This window comes from Pteropus alecto, unplaced genomic scaffold, assembly GCF_000325575.1.
Source record: "Pteropus alecto unplaced genomic scaffold, ASM32557v1 scaffold79, whole genome shotgun sequence".
In the NCBI taxonomy this organism is placed as follows: domain Eukaryota; kingdom Metazoa; phylum Chordata; class Mammalia; order Chiroptera; family Pteropodidae; genus Pteropus; species Pteropus alecto.
Window position 1 is genome coordinate 14,883,418 of NW_006494612.1, and position 14,218 is coordinate 14,897,635.

At 33.2% G+C, this 14,218-nt stretch overlaps 1 protein-coding gene and 1 pseudogene across 1 annotated transcript in view; both read right to left on the reverse strand.

Annotated features, from left to right (window-relative positions):
* The window catches only part of TRDN (triadin), a 110,890-nt gene that overhangs the window by 11,709 nt on the left and 84,963 nt on the right, over window positions 1-14,218 (reverse strand). The window contains exon 6 of the mRNA XM_006926138.1: window positions 2,727-2,786. Coding sequence (XP_006926200.1) covers window positions 2,727-2,786 — 60 coding nt within the window. The remainder of the gene's footprint in view (window positions 1-2,726; window positions 2,787-14,218) is intronic.
* On the reverse strand, window positions 14,052-14,170 carry LOC112474431 (annotated as a pseudogene).

Consider the following 14,218-nt stretch of genomic DNA (forward strand, 5'->3'; position numbering starts at 1 on the left):
ATTTAATGGGACTACTTCAAACTAAGAAGCTTCTGCTCAGCAAAAGAAACTGTCAACAAGGTAAAGAGACAACCATCCAAACGGGAAAATATATTTTCAAGCATACCTCTGATAAGGGCCTAATATCCAAAATATACAAAGAACTCATATGACTCAATAACAACAAGAAAACAAATGATCAAATCAAAAAATGGGCAGAGGACCAGAACAGACACTTCTCTCTAGAGAACATATAAATGGCCAACAAATATATGAAAAGATGCTCAATATCGCTAGCTATTAGGGAAATGCAAATCAAAACCACAATGAGATACCATCTCACACCTGTTAGAATAGCTATCATCAACAGAACAAGTAATAACAAATGTTGGAGAGGATGCAGAGAAAAAGGAACCCTCATACACTGCTGGTGGGACTGCAAATAGGTATAGTCACTATGGAAAACAGTATGGAGGTTTCTCAAAAAACTAAGAATTGATCTACTACATGATCCGCAATCCCTCTATTGGATATTTACCCCAAAGACTTGAAAACCCATATCTGAAAAGATATTTGCACATCAATGTTCATAGCAGCATTATTCACAGTGGCCAGGACATGGAAACAACCGAAGTGTCCTACAATAGATGATTGGCTAAAGAAGCTTTGGTACATATAAACAACGGAATATCACTCAGCCATAAGAAGAGATGAAATACTGCCATTTGTGATAACATGGATGGTCTTCGAGATAATCATGCTAAGCAAAATAAGCCAGACAAAGTTGAAAATCACATGATATCACTTATATGTGGGATATAAACCTAAAAGCAACAAATGAACAGGACAAACAAACAGAGACTAGTGGTTACCAGAAGATAGTAGTTACCAGTGGTTACCAGAGGGAGGAGATAGACGGTTAAAGGAGATCAAATATAGGAGGTAGGGGGAGGGTGAAGTGGGTAAAGAGAATCAAATATATGGTAGCTGAGAGAAACTGGACTTTGGGTGGTTAACACACACCCAAAGAATATACAGATGTCAAATTATAATGTATACCTGAAAATTATATAATTGTATTAACCGATGCTACTTTGATAAACTTAATTTTTAAAAATAAATAAATAAAAGGCAACACATTCTTAATTATTTTTTTAACAATTTTTTTTTTAGCCACTGTGAAGGTTGAAAAAAACTATAAGAAATATAAAATTATTTGTTAGTCAGAATTCTAACAATTCTGTATAACTCAATAGCAGATGGGAAATAGACACTTGTTTCTAGAATAAAGAAGATAGCTGTATTAAAATTCATGAATATTATCACTAAGTAAACTAATAAAATAACAATTATTTAACTCAAATTTTCAATTGTGAGTATATAATAAAGAAAAATTGAAGCATATTTCTACTGACCCAATTTCTAAATACCATAATACATTCTAGCTAAGTAAAATGTTTCACAAAGCAAGATAACTGAGGAGGCTATGCATATTGTGAACACATAAATCAACTGAAATCTAACACAGATATCCTAGACATAATCCACTCCTGAACAAGAGCCAAAAATAAAATCAGAATTTTATTTCACATCACACATTAAAATGAATTTTTGATGAATTAAATTTAAATGTAAAATACAAAACTAATTTTTAAAACTTGAGGAAAATATTAGTAACCATCGATTTAATCTTTGCATAAAGATTTAAAAGCATAAATATCAAAAGAAAATATCGACGTATCTAGTCACATAAAAATTCAAGAATCTAAACACATACACAAATACACACACGCGCACTTACACGTGTCTATTCACATGAACAGAAACTCTAACATTAACTCTGAAACTGAGAAAAATATTTTTAAAAGTGACAGATCAAGAATATATACCCAAATGACATGCACACATATCATCAGGAAAAATGGGTAATGAGCATTAACAGTTACACGAAAAATATACCTGGCTAAAACTCATACTTAAATCCTTCAATTTACAAATAAGAAGCACTTAAAAGATAAAGTGAAAGAAAATATCTGCATTAAATTCAATTTTTTTTTAAGAGAATGAGGAAAATATCTATTTACCGATATGGAAAGATCTCTAGGACATATCATCAAATTATAAAAGCCAGAATATAGGACATGCTAAATTTTGTATAAAAAATTGGTAGAAACAACAATCTATACTATCATATAAATTCATAATGAAGCCCTGAAAGATACATATAAAACTCATAAAAGTAGTTTAGTGTGTGTACGCATAGGTAAGATGGATTGGGAACCTGGAAGTGGGCGCAAGGCAGGAGGAAGCTTTTCACAGTGCATCTTTATCTATTAAATAATAAGTTTGCGTTGCTCATTCTAAACAAGTAAAAATTAAATAACATTTTAAAATCCAGTCTAATAGGTAAAAGACGCAAGTTAAATAATAAAGTATGCTTTCTTACCTATCAAACTGGCAAATATTTTCTGAATAGCGTCCTCACTGATAGCTAAGGCAGTCAATCTCAAAACTGCCAGGGGAAAAATTGACTCAACTTTTCAAAAAGTAAATTGGTAATAGAGTTGAAGAGTCTTAAGTATTTTATTTCCTTCAACCGAGAAATTACTCTTTTCAGATTAAATTCTAAGGAAATTATAATATAATTAAAAATATAAATTTAGGGTCATCTAAAATTTGATGTATAGGGGAGATCAAATGGAGAGAGAGACCTATGTGTAAAAACAGCAATAAGAAAAACAGCATACCTTTCTTCTCAGGTTTTTCTTTTTCTTTTATTTTGTCTTTTTCTTTTTCTCTTTGTGTAACTAGAAAAAAAAATAGACAATACTTTTTATTTAAATAAGCAGAATGAAGGATGCGATGATTACATGTCAATCTTTGATGTCAAAAACTTATTTGCTGCCTTTGGAAATTTTTCTTTAACTGACATGAGATTTTACATAGTTAGAGGTTTAAACATTAAAATAATTGTAGATTTATTTATTTCTATTTTGATTTCATATCTAAGCACAAATTCATACTAAAACCATTTCTAATTGCAAAGAATATCCAACTTTTCCAAATCTTTAACTTCAACTGAATTAAACGGAAAATTTTAAAAATGTATCATGCTAAATGCCAAAGTAGCCCATCTCAATACTGGAGAAGAGCCAAAAATATGAGACCAAAAATATAGAAGATAGTATTCTGAATATGAAGCAAAAAATAATCCATCTTAATAGTATGTTAATCTTCTACAGAAATAATCTACAATAAAAGTTTTTGAAAATATAGAAGACTGAGACTAGGATGATACCAACTCTTTTCAAAGAAAACAAAATTTAATTTAATATGAGCTGTGATCCAATAAAGTAATATAACAGTGCTCCAATTTAAGTCCTAATCTTATCCTACAATTTAGTCATAACTCTTATTAATGGCACCTCCAATTATCTAAGCTAGAAACACAAGACTCATTTAGGATTTATCTTTTATTTTCCATTTTTTTAATCCATCAAGCTCTTTCAATCATATCTGTTTAATATTCCTCTTACTCATCTTCTTTTATCCAATACTACATTCCCTGCCTATCATTTATTTACACAAAAATATAGAAAGAGCACCTGCCAAATGCTAAAGACCCTGCTAGAAAAGACAGACTCCATTCCTGTCAACATGATATCTGTGAGCTAGTAGATGATAGATGCTAAACAAATAATTACAAAGATAGTTAATTGCTGTTAATATAATTGCGGTGAAGAAAATATTCTCGGTAGCATGTCAATATATACAATGAGACCTAATCTAGACTGTGTGTTTGAGGAAGGCCCCTTGGTAGAAGTGACATTTAAGGATATGAAAGATGAGAAGAAATTAACCTAGTAAGTGAGTGGGAAGGTGAAAGGGGGAAAAAATAATTTCAGAAGTTGAAGTAGGATGCCCTTCTAGGGTAGTTTATTATTACACATATTATTATGATAATATTCTGACTATTCTGTTGAACCTATATATTTAGGTTTTTCTCTCAGAATAACCTTTATAATATGAATATCTGATTATACCATTGACCTTTTATAAATAGTATCTCCCTCTTTGCTTAGCACAGTGTCTGTCAAAGAGTAGGTGGTATATCAAATATAAAAATATTTTATTGTTCCAGTGATCTGACAATGGCTTGTCAACCCAATCTTACCTACTAGGAATTCCCCCTTGAACTTTACATTCTCCTTATATCAGAATGCTTGGAGCTCACAAGCACGCCATGTGCCCTGTTAAGGCCTTTGCATTTCTGCCCATCATATCTTCCATCTAGAATTTCTACACCCACAATTCTTCTTTTCCCTGCATTCTTTCTCCATCTTACCTCAAATGCCTTCACCTCTATAAAATGTTCTTTAATCTCTACATATTTCATATACCAACCGCATAATGCTCATAATTCTATTTTAGCAATTAAATAATAAAACTGCAATTGTTAGTGTATCTGACTACCTAGTAAGTGAAATTTCTTTAGATACTATACTGTATTATTTTATTTTTACATCTATGGCTCATTATATAGTGTCTGTCACATACTGGACTCTTAATAGATACTTGTGAATAAGCAAAATTCTAAAACATTATGAGTTATATTTATCTTCCAGTGCAATTCTATTTATTGATGATGTGGTATAGACAGAATAAGCACAGTTTGCTTCCAATCATTAAAAATTTTTACGAGTTAAACTTTCTTAAATAGTTAAAACTCAGTGAGAAACAAACAAACAAAAATTACCATAGAAAATCTTTTTTGCTTTCTACAATCAATGATTCTTTTAGGTGTTTCTGAGTTACTAAATTCAATATAAATATCTGACAAAATAAGGAGAAGACATCAGTATTCATACATGACCACAAGTAGCTTATTTTGGTTCCTTTGGATCACTATTAATTAAGCTAAAAACCAAAAAGAAAATCTTGGCAAAAAGAAAGCCTCTTTTAAAGTTTCTCCAGAGGAAACCCAGTTTGCGTGAGATAAGCTGTATTTTTGGAACTCCGAATGGCAAAACCCCCAAGAGAACACCTAATCTGTGTCTCTGCCTCAGTGAAGGACCAGACCTTGCCCACCTTGAACAGCTGGTTGTCCACTCTGCTAAAGGATTTTCTGGTTGATGAGTGCATGGGAGTAAATGGAAGAATTAATACAAAATTAGAAGAGCAAGGGGATTGAATTCAAACTCTAATTAGCATATTAATGCCTCTTTCCTGTTACCCTGGGGGAAAATCTGGTTCCTCACTCGAAATTTTGATTTACAGACACAGTTCTGTATGCTGGAATTTCATTATCCCCCTCAGAAATGGCACTGTAATCCTGTTTCATGAAGCAGCTGGACCCATGTGCTCTAGGGGAACTACTCAAAATGGCAGAGAGCCACTAAAGCTTCTTGGATGGAAACTTCAAACTTTGGCAAGACTGAGTTCAAATACCAAGTTTTTAAATTTCTTTCATCAAAACAATGTAACCATCAATAATTGTGTTAATAGTCACTCTAAAAAAATAATAATTGCTACGACAAACGCATTTTCTTATACATCTCTTGGCTTAGAACCCACGGCCAAAATTTTTCATATATATAAGAAAAAAGTACCTTTTATTGTCACCAGATATGTTTGGCAGGTTACATCTTAGCTAGGACAGTTTTAGCTCAGGATAAAATAGCTCGTTGCACCTGCTAGAGCTTAGTTTGTTTGTCATCCTTATTTACAAGAAATAAAAGTCCCTTCGGTATACTGATAATTAAAAACAAATGGAATCCAACAGTTGAATGGCCTTGATGTTTGGCATCTGAGTTGGCATGGCCCTGCTGTTCCTGCACTTGCCCAGACTCTGACCTTTCCCTGACCAGAACATTTAGCTCAACTCAACTTTGAGGCACGTCTCTCAAACTTCCTCATATGGTCCCTTTCCAGCACTCTGCAAGCTGTGCTCTGTGCTTTCACAGTGTTTGGCCCTGGCAACCTGCCAATCAGGCTCTGTGTCCTTTTCTGAAGTGTATCAGAACTCACAGTGCTCCTGACCTTCAGCTTCTTATCCACTAAAACTTTACCCAGGCCAAGCGGAAGGATTCAGGGCCAGGTTGTCAGAGCTCTTTGTTGATCTCTCTGCTCTTAGGACGAAAATCAAAAGTTTTGGTGCCAAAATTTTTAAAGTACTAATTTGTATAGGCTACTATATGTTTCAATTGATGGTTAGCAAGTAAATTTAATTAACCGAAATTCTGCAACTCCTACTTACTTCAGAACTACTATACAGAACTCCTACTTACTTCAGAACTACTACCCAGAACTACTAATCTTGAGGGCCCAAACCAAAAGAAATCAGATGAAAAAGCAAGAGACCATTATGCCTTTATACTATAAAAGACTTTGAGGAGAATGATTAGCTATAATAGATTTTGTTGATTTTTCTTTTAATTAATTTATCTACTCGGTTTTCTGGTGCTTTTGTGGGATGTATTAGTACTAAAGTGGTCTATAAATTTTAAGTAGGTCAATAGTTGAGAGCTTCATAAAATTCCTGTATATCCATGTTTTGAATTCATCATTATTTTTTTACGAACGAACAAGATACACATTCATTTTTAACTCCTTAAAATTTCTCTGCTTTTGCCACCACTAAAGAAAAATGTCTAATGTACCTTTGGTTAGTGTGTATATCTCTGCGTATGTTTCACTTTCTTCATAACTAATTTGTATAATTTCCATTCTGTGCTAAGGAAAAATGATCTACACACTTTTACATGACAAATGATGAATTCAATAGAAAAGCATTCTCGAGTACAGAAACATCTCAAGGATTATATTATTCATTCTTCCTACAGTAAGAATTTATCATTTTTAATTTAAAATAAGCATACAACTTTAGGGCTGGTTGGAAGCTAGGTCAATTAGCCTGAACTTCTTTGTCAAAGGGTAAGAAAATAGGCTCATAAGAGTCCATGGCAGAGTAAAATAAGAATGCAGTTATTAGATTGCTAACCTAGTACTCTTCTCCCCAAACTAGACCACCTTGTACAACCCAGGATTATAAACTTGTTTTATGAACCAAGTGTGTTAATTGGATTCTCTATGCATGTTATCTACAATCTAGCCTACAATAGCATACACGCCTTTTTTTCATAATAAAATTATATTTACTTACATATTATTAAAGTGAAGATAGGCAAATTATCCAAAGTTACAAAGCTCATATGATGCATATGTTTTAAATCGCAAAACATATCTTTCAATTTCAAAATGAGTTTTACTTTCAAATCTGCTTTAATTGTATGAGTAATTTTCCCTTCTTCTGAGGCTACATAGTCACAGTCAGAACTGTAATCACTTCCTCATAAATGAATTACTACTGTGGAGGCACAGCTTTGTGCAGAGCCTTCAGTTCTCATTTTCCAGGTTTATCCTTCACTACTGCCAGAGAGGAAAAGGAAATATATTTTGTATTTTAAATAGTCAATTAAGTAGAGCTGAAAGAAGACAAAAGTAAAAGTTTATACAATACAAGCTGAATAAATTAATTTGCAGGCTTTGAAAGCACTTTTATAAAGGGCGCCAAGATATTTAGATATATTTAATGTCCTGTCCTTTTTGGCTTTTGAGCCTCATCTTCAGCAAAATCTCTTGCCAGCCTTTGATTCCCGCCCTCTAATTGTTTCCCAGAAACAATCCTAAACCAGTCGATCAGTTTTATCTTTATAAATTACTCATTTTAAAAATGTTCCTTTGACTTTGTGCATGTGATAACTGTTTTGGATGAAATTGTGTCACCTCGAAAAGATGTACCCCTAGTACCTCAGACTGTGACCTCAGTTGGAAACAAGGTCTTTATAGACATAATTAAGTTAAAATGAAGTCCCTAGGGTGAGACCTAATTCAACATTATTGGTGTCCTTATGAAAAGGAGAAATTTAGACTCTGAGACAGATATGCAAAGAGGAAAGAGACAGAGACACAAAGCACTTGAAGATGAAGGCAGAGATTGGAGTGATTTATCTAAAAGCCAAAGATTGCCAGCAAACTCCCAGAAAGCTGGGAGAAGCATGGAAGAGATTCTCCCTCCCAGTCATCTGGAGAAATCAACCCAGCTGAAATCTTGACTTCGGAGACAGTATACAGACTACTATATCCTTCAATTGATGGTTTGCAACTAAATTTAATTAACCTCTCTAACTGTGGGACAATGCATTTCTGTTATTTTAAGCCACCTAAGTTTTGATACTTCATTACAGCCACCATAGGAAACGAAATCCTAGGAAACACACAAATCCCAAGCCATTCATTCCTCTAAGGCTTTACCAGAAAACTACAGTCAAACACACTCTGCAACCGAGATAGCCAATTATCTTCTCAAACTCCATCTCTTCTCCAGGACATCCCTTTGTGGAGTGCTTCCATACAATGGTATACTGTGTATTTGCTTTTTTAGATTTCTCATTGGACTGGGTCTTATCCTTCATTGAATTTTTACTGGCTGGCCTACTCTGCTGTTGACTACATGCCATCCATCAACACGCACTTCTGCCATGTGAACTTCTTCCCCATTCCTGAGGTCTGTTCTTCACCTGAACACCTGACAACCCAGGTGCATATAGCAGAAGTCTATTGTTCTGGATGCCTAAAAGGCCCTCCTTTTTGCCAAGGAAACATCTCGGACAAAGTTCTCTCATCTAGTTACATGTGCACTACCAGGTTCTAGTCTTTTCTAGTTTGTTCTGTTCAGTGAGTAAATCAAAATGCTTAACAGTTAAATAGAAGCCTAAATGTTGTCAGAAAACAACAATGAAATTTGCAGTTGCAAAGAAGGCAATATGCAATAAAAAAAACAATTATATAAAAAAAAAAGACAAGAAAATAATGTTACTATTTATCTCTAGATCATTGGGTTGTGGCTGTTTTACTTTCATTTTTTTACATTTTTAAAATTGTTCAAGTTAATCTATAGTTTAAATCTATATTTTTATATTACAAATTTTATTGTGAGTGTTTCTTAATTTCATTTTACAGATTATTTTTGTTTTAATATGGAACTTACCATCAAATACTTCAATTATTAACCAAATAAATTGAACATTACAGTGACCTGATTAAAGCTGAATAATTATATATATTTGAAAATAAACACAGAAATGTCAAAGAAAAAACTTGTTCATAAGAATTAAGTACAGATTAACAAAATCAAGAAAATGAATGTTTTATTAATTCATTAATTATTTCAACATTTATTGAGTGTGTTTCATGTGTTAGGTACTTTGTTAGAGGTTAAAATAATTTTTCATTTGATATTAGCTCACACATACATTGCACATAGGAACTTGAGAAACCAAAAAGTCTGAATCCCTTTGTTCATGGATAAGGAAACAGAATTATAACAGAATCATGTCAGGAATACCTAGAACATATATGAAGACAAACATAGTTTCTACCCTCAGTGAGTTAGAGTAATATATCCACAATTAAAATTTGGCATCAAATGCTTTAAAGGGTAAAGATAAGGGTGTAATGGTTCCATAGAGAAAGTGACTAAATGCCCCCAGAGTGAGAGACTGAAGAGGAAGTCTATTAAAGGAACTGACATTCCATCTAAGAATCAAAGAAATAAGTAGAAGCCTCACAAATGTCTACACAGGAAGGGGCCTGATGGCCAGAAAGAACAGTATATACAAAAACCCAGAGTTATGGGACAACGGCAGTACCTGCTTAGGGTCTACCCAACAGTTCCACCTGTCTAAGGCAGAGGGGGTCTTGGTGGAGTCTGGAGTACCATGGGGGAGCAGAGAGAGAATTGGGAGTAGAGGGGGATTGATGAGTAAGTTGCAGAGGAGGGAAAGTATGTGATAAAGTGCACAAAGCTGGAAATCTGTAGGTCTATCAATGATCATATGGGAAGGGCCTACATGCCCTGGTAGAAAATGTGGCTTTTATCTCTAATGCACTGGAACAAAAACAGACTTAAGCTTGTGAGTGGCATTCATTGCATGAATATAAGGGGTTAATGCAGGGAAATTGATTAAGAAATGGCCATCATAATCTAATTGAGAGATGATTATGGAGGAGATAGCAGTGGGAGAAGAAAGGTAAGAATAAATTATAGCGAAAAGGATGTATGACAAGGAGCCAAGCAGGGCTGAGCTTTGGTACTGAAAGGAGCTAAACAGTCTATGTCTATGGCAGAGATTGTAACTCAAATGCCTTCAAAGATAAGACAGATAAATGTCTGCTCTAGTGGTGATATAGAGAGTGGTAGAGACTGTGGTAAAGAGTGGGTGGAGGCCCCCACCTAAAGACATCCATGTGGACATCATTTTACAATATTGGTTGAAGGAAAGTTCTATACGATATGCCTGAATCCTAGGACATGAGTTTAATTGACAGTGATTCTAACCTTGGCTACTCACTTGAATCATTAGAAAAGCTTAACTCAAACTCTGCCCTCACCTCTCAAATGTTAATGGCCACAGAACGCAGTCTGCATGTGGATATATTTTTTAAAAACTATCCAGATGATTCTCAGGACCGGTCAGGGGTGAATACCACCCGTTGGCAACAATGACTCCTAGTTTTTTAGCTTGAATAACTTGGATAGGTGGAAATATCAATTATTAGGAAAAATAATACAAAGGGCTGAAGACATTTTGTGCCATAAAAGTTAATGTGGGCTACAAATATATTGAGTGAAAGAAATTAGTTATCTGTGTTAAGTCAGATGACAGTTACGAAGAAGAGTCCAGAGACATTTTACATTCTACTTCTTCAGTCTTTTCAAATATCGCAATTAACCAACCACCAGGGCAGGGCTCCCGAATTATTCAATATCTTAAATGCAATGTGAAGAGATTATCTAATTAAAAAAAATACTTGAGATAGCCAGGACATTCTGAAGTTTTTGATTTAAGGTGTATGAACATCGTGTATAAATTTCTAATGAGGAATTTATATTATGATATCTTAAGAAAATTATAGCATTGTCTTGGCCACACAAACAATTTATTCTATTTCCAATGTAACTTGGAAATAGAATAAGGTCTTCTTTTAAGACATTTGTGTGCATAGTTGTTTATACCTATAAAGGATTCCCGGACCATTGAGTGCTGGAGGAGACTGACCAACATTTCTTAATTTATATGTGGCTCTACATTCCACAGTCCCCATCTATTCATCTAAAATACGCATAGCTGTGGTCTCTAGACTGCTGAATTCATGTCCTTTTGGACAATAATTAGTTCTTTTAGGTTAGATAAGAATGTATTCTAAAATATTTGTCTTTTAATACGAGCGTATTCTGCAAGATTATTTTGATCTATAAAATATTTCATTAGAAACTGTCATCCTGGAATGAAATCAGCATGCTACAAGCTAACTTCTGCCAGAGCAAATTGCTCAATGTCCACAACCCCTCTAGTATGGTGAACTTATTTTGCCTGCTCACCAGGGGCCATTTATGTTAGCAACAATTTGGTGAATGGTATCTTGGTAATCCAGGAAAAGTTAAATTATGGTTGTAAGTTTCTTCTAAGAAAATGTAATGTTCACTGTATTATTATATTCATTACAAGGCTACAAGTTTATACACTACACTGATTATATTTATAAAATAAGTTATTACCTTTTATATGGGAAAAAACAAAGTTAATTCAAAAATAAACATTAACTAACATGTCAGCACTTATACTTAAAATCAAAATAAGTACTCATTGCTAGGTTAATGATTAAAGGGCTTTCGCTGCAGCTCTGTGAAACCATCCCCTTTTTTCTCTAATGAAAAACATCAAACAAAATAAGTAGATAGACAAAAAAGGAACAAAAGTTACCTTTGCCTTATGAGTTAAAATCACTTAGATAATGTGGATGACTACAAAAAATTAATTTTTTATGAAAAAAGATAAGAATTGAAACATTAATTCTTTGACACTTTAAAAATGATTAGCATTTTATATGAAATTATTTTGGAAATGTATGTTCTCTGGGATTCACATTCTTCTGTTTCCTGTTTTCCATTTGATGATTAAATCATCTAGGTATGAGACTTTGGGCTTTTCCAATGACTTCACACTCCTAAAACCTTTTAGAATATCATATGAAGGAAGAAAAAAATAGACACAATAGGATGTGATTTCGCTTCTATAATCATCAAAATTTTTATCTCCCCCTAAAATACACCAGCTTCAGCATAATGAATATTTTTAAACTCAGATATATGCTGGTTTGTCTATAACCATTGCAAGTTGGTATTACTTTGGATATATTGTATCTTTTCTTTTAAGAATTCAAAATGCTTTGATAACAATTTAAATTGCTAATTATCCATTATAACCATAACTGATATGAAATGTGGCATATATATATATAAAAGATATATTTAAGTACATACATGAACAGTTATAAAACCACATTTACTTTCAATGAACTGCTTGGGAATAAAAAGTAGGCATTATTCTACTTGGATGAGGAAACTAAGAGGTAAAACAAAATCTTTTCATAATCACACAGAAAAAATGTGGAAAAAAAGAAACTATCTGAAGCCCATTTCAGTGTGGAATAGCTAAAACTCCATTTTCTCTTTCTTAAAAAATATTCACTTTCCCAAAATATATTTGGTCTATTCAGAAAATATATTCAGGTACTAATCTTTAGCCCAGCTTTTGAGAAATTTATTTTAAAGCTCAGCCAAATTCAGTGTTTTAATTATGCAAGACTCACTAGTTTAATAAACCCACTCTACAGCCCACTGCTCAAAGTCTTTAACAGCAGGATTCTAATAGAGCCAGGTCCAAAATGGAAATGGTACCATCTGCAGCACTACATTCACTCCAGCAGCACTCCTATTAAATTAATAGTACAGTGTGCAAGATAAAATAGCAGAGACGCCAATCGTGTGGAACCAGTTGAGTTTCTGTTTAACCTCCAGCAGATAGAAACACACAGCTAGCTTGGTCATGGCTAGTCAATCCATACCTAAGAGCTGTGTCCAATTTCCTTGACCAAAGGACTTGAGAACCAAAAAAATCAAGGGAAAAATAAGAATACATTAGTTCCCTAACTACAAATATAAATAGGTTTCAATTACTCCATTGAATGTCCCTGATTGTATAAGGACTGGCTGACTAATCGGAAATGAATTCAAACACTAGGATTAAAGATATAAAGTATGAAGAATGATATGAGTTCATCACAAAAAAAAGTACATGAATTATACATTTTTTTAAAAAAATGATATTTTAATATAGATTTATATATTGGTATAATTTTAGGTTAATTAGAACTACTATTATTTGAAACTTTACTATTTTCAACTGATATTTACTGTAGGTAATTTTACACTAGTAGTATTGTCATAATAAATATTAGACAATATTTGATTTTCATCCCAGAAAAATAATTTTACTTTCTGTCTGTATCACACAATAATAGTAATTATGACATTTTTATTTTTGCTCTGGCTTGTGCAAACTAATGTGAGACTTACCACTGGAGAATCCTAGGCATTTTTAGAAATACGTCATTTTGAATGATTTTGCTTCCTATATATTTCTTTAAAGTTTTTTTGATTACATGAGCCACCTCCAGAAAAGTGATGCTTGTAAGATAAGGAACACAAGTGTTGGCCATTTTTAATATGGCTGTAATGCAAGACTGTAGTTACTAGATTCAGTTCAGATGAAAGGAATAGTAAGTATCACGTCACTGTTTATCTTCTCCTTAAGGCTATGCAAGAAAGCTGGGAGGCCGTGGCAGTATGCAGTGAGACAACGTAATGATTGCATTTCTACATTAGAGATCTTAAAGATATTTCATGGCATAAAAAAATTCAAATTTAAAAAAATTAAACTCTGATTTATTTTAGAAAGTTATTAAAAGCAGGAAAAATATTTGCTAGTAAGTCAAAAACTATGTTTGTGGTATTATCTTACCTAATAAACATCAGTTGTAAATAACTTAAAAATTGTCATACATTTTAAAGTTAATTTGATTCCAATCATTAAATATTATTTATATATTGATGCCTGAAGTTAAATGGGAAGTAAAGGTACTTATTTATTCCTTTTTTTTTTTTTTTATGTCTACAACACCTGGTCTTTCTAGGTGGTCTCCCATCCAAGTACTAACCAGGCCTGACCCTGCTTAGCTTCCGAGATCAGACGAGATTGGGTGTGTTCAGAATGGCATGGCCATAGACTAAGGTACTTATTTAAACACTCGAAAATTAAAACAAAATAAGTAAACA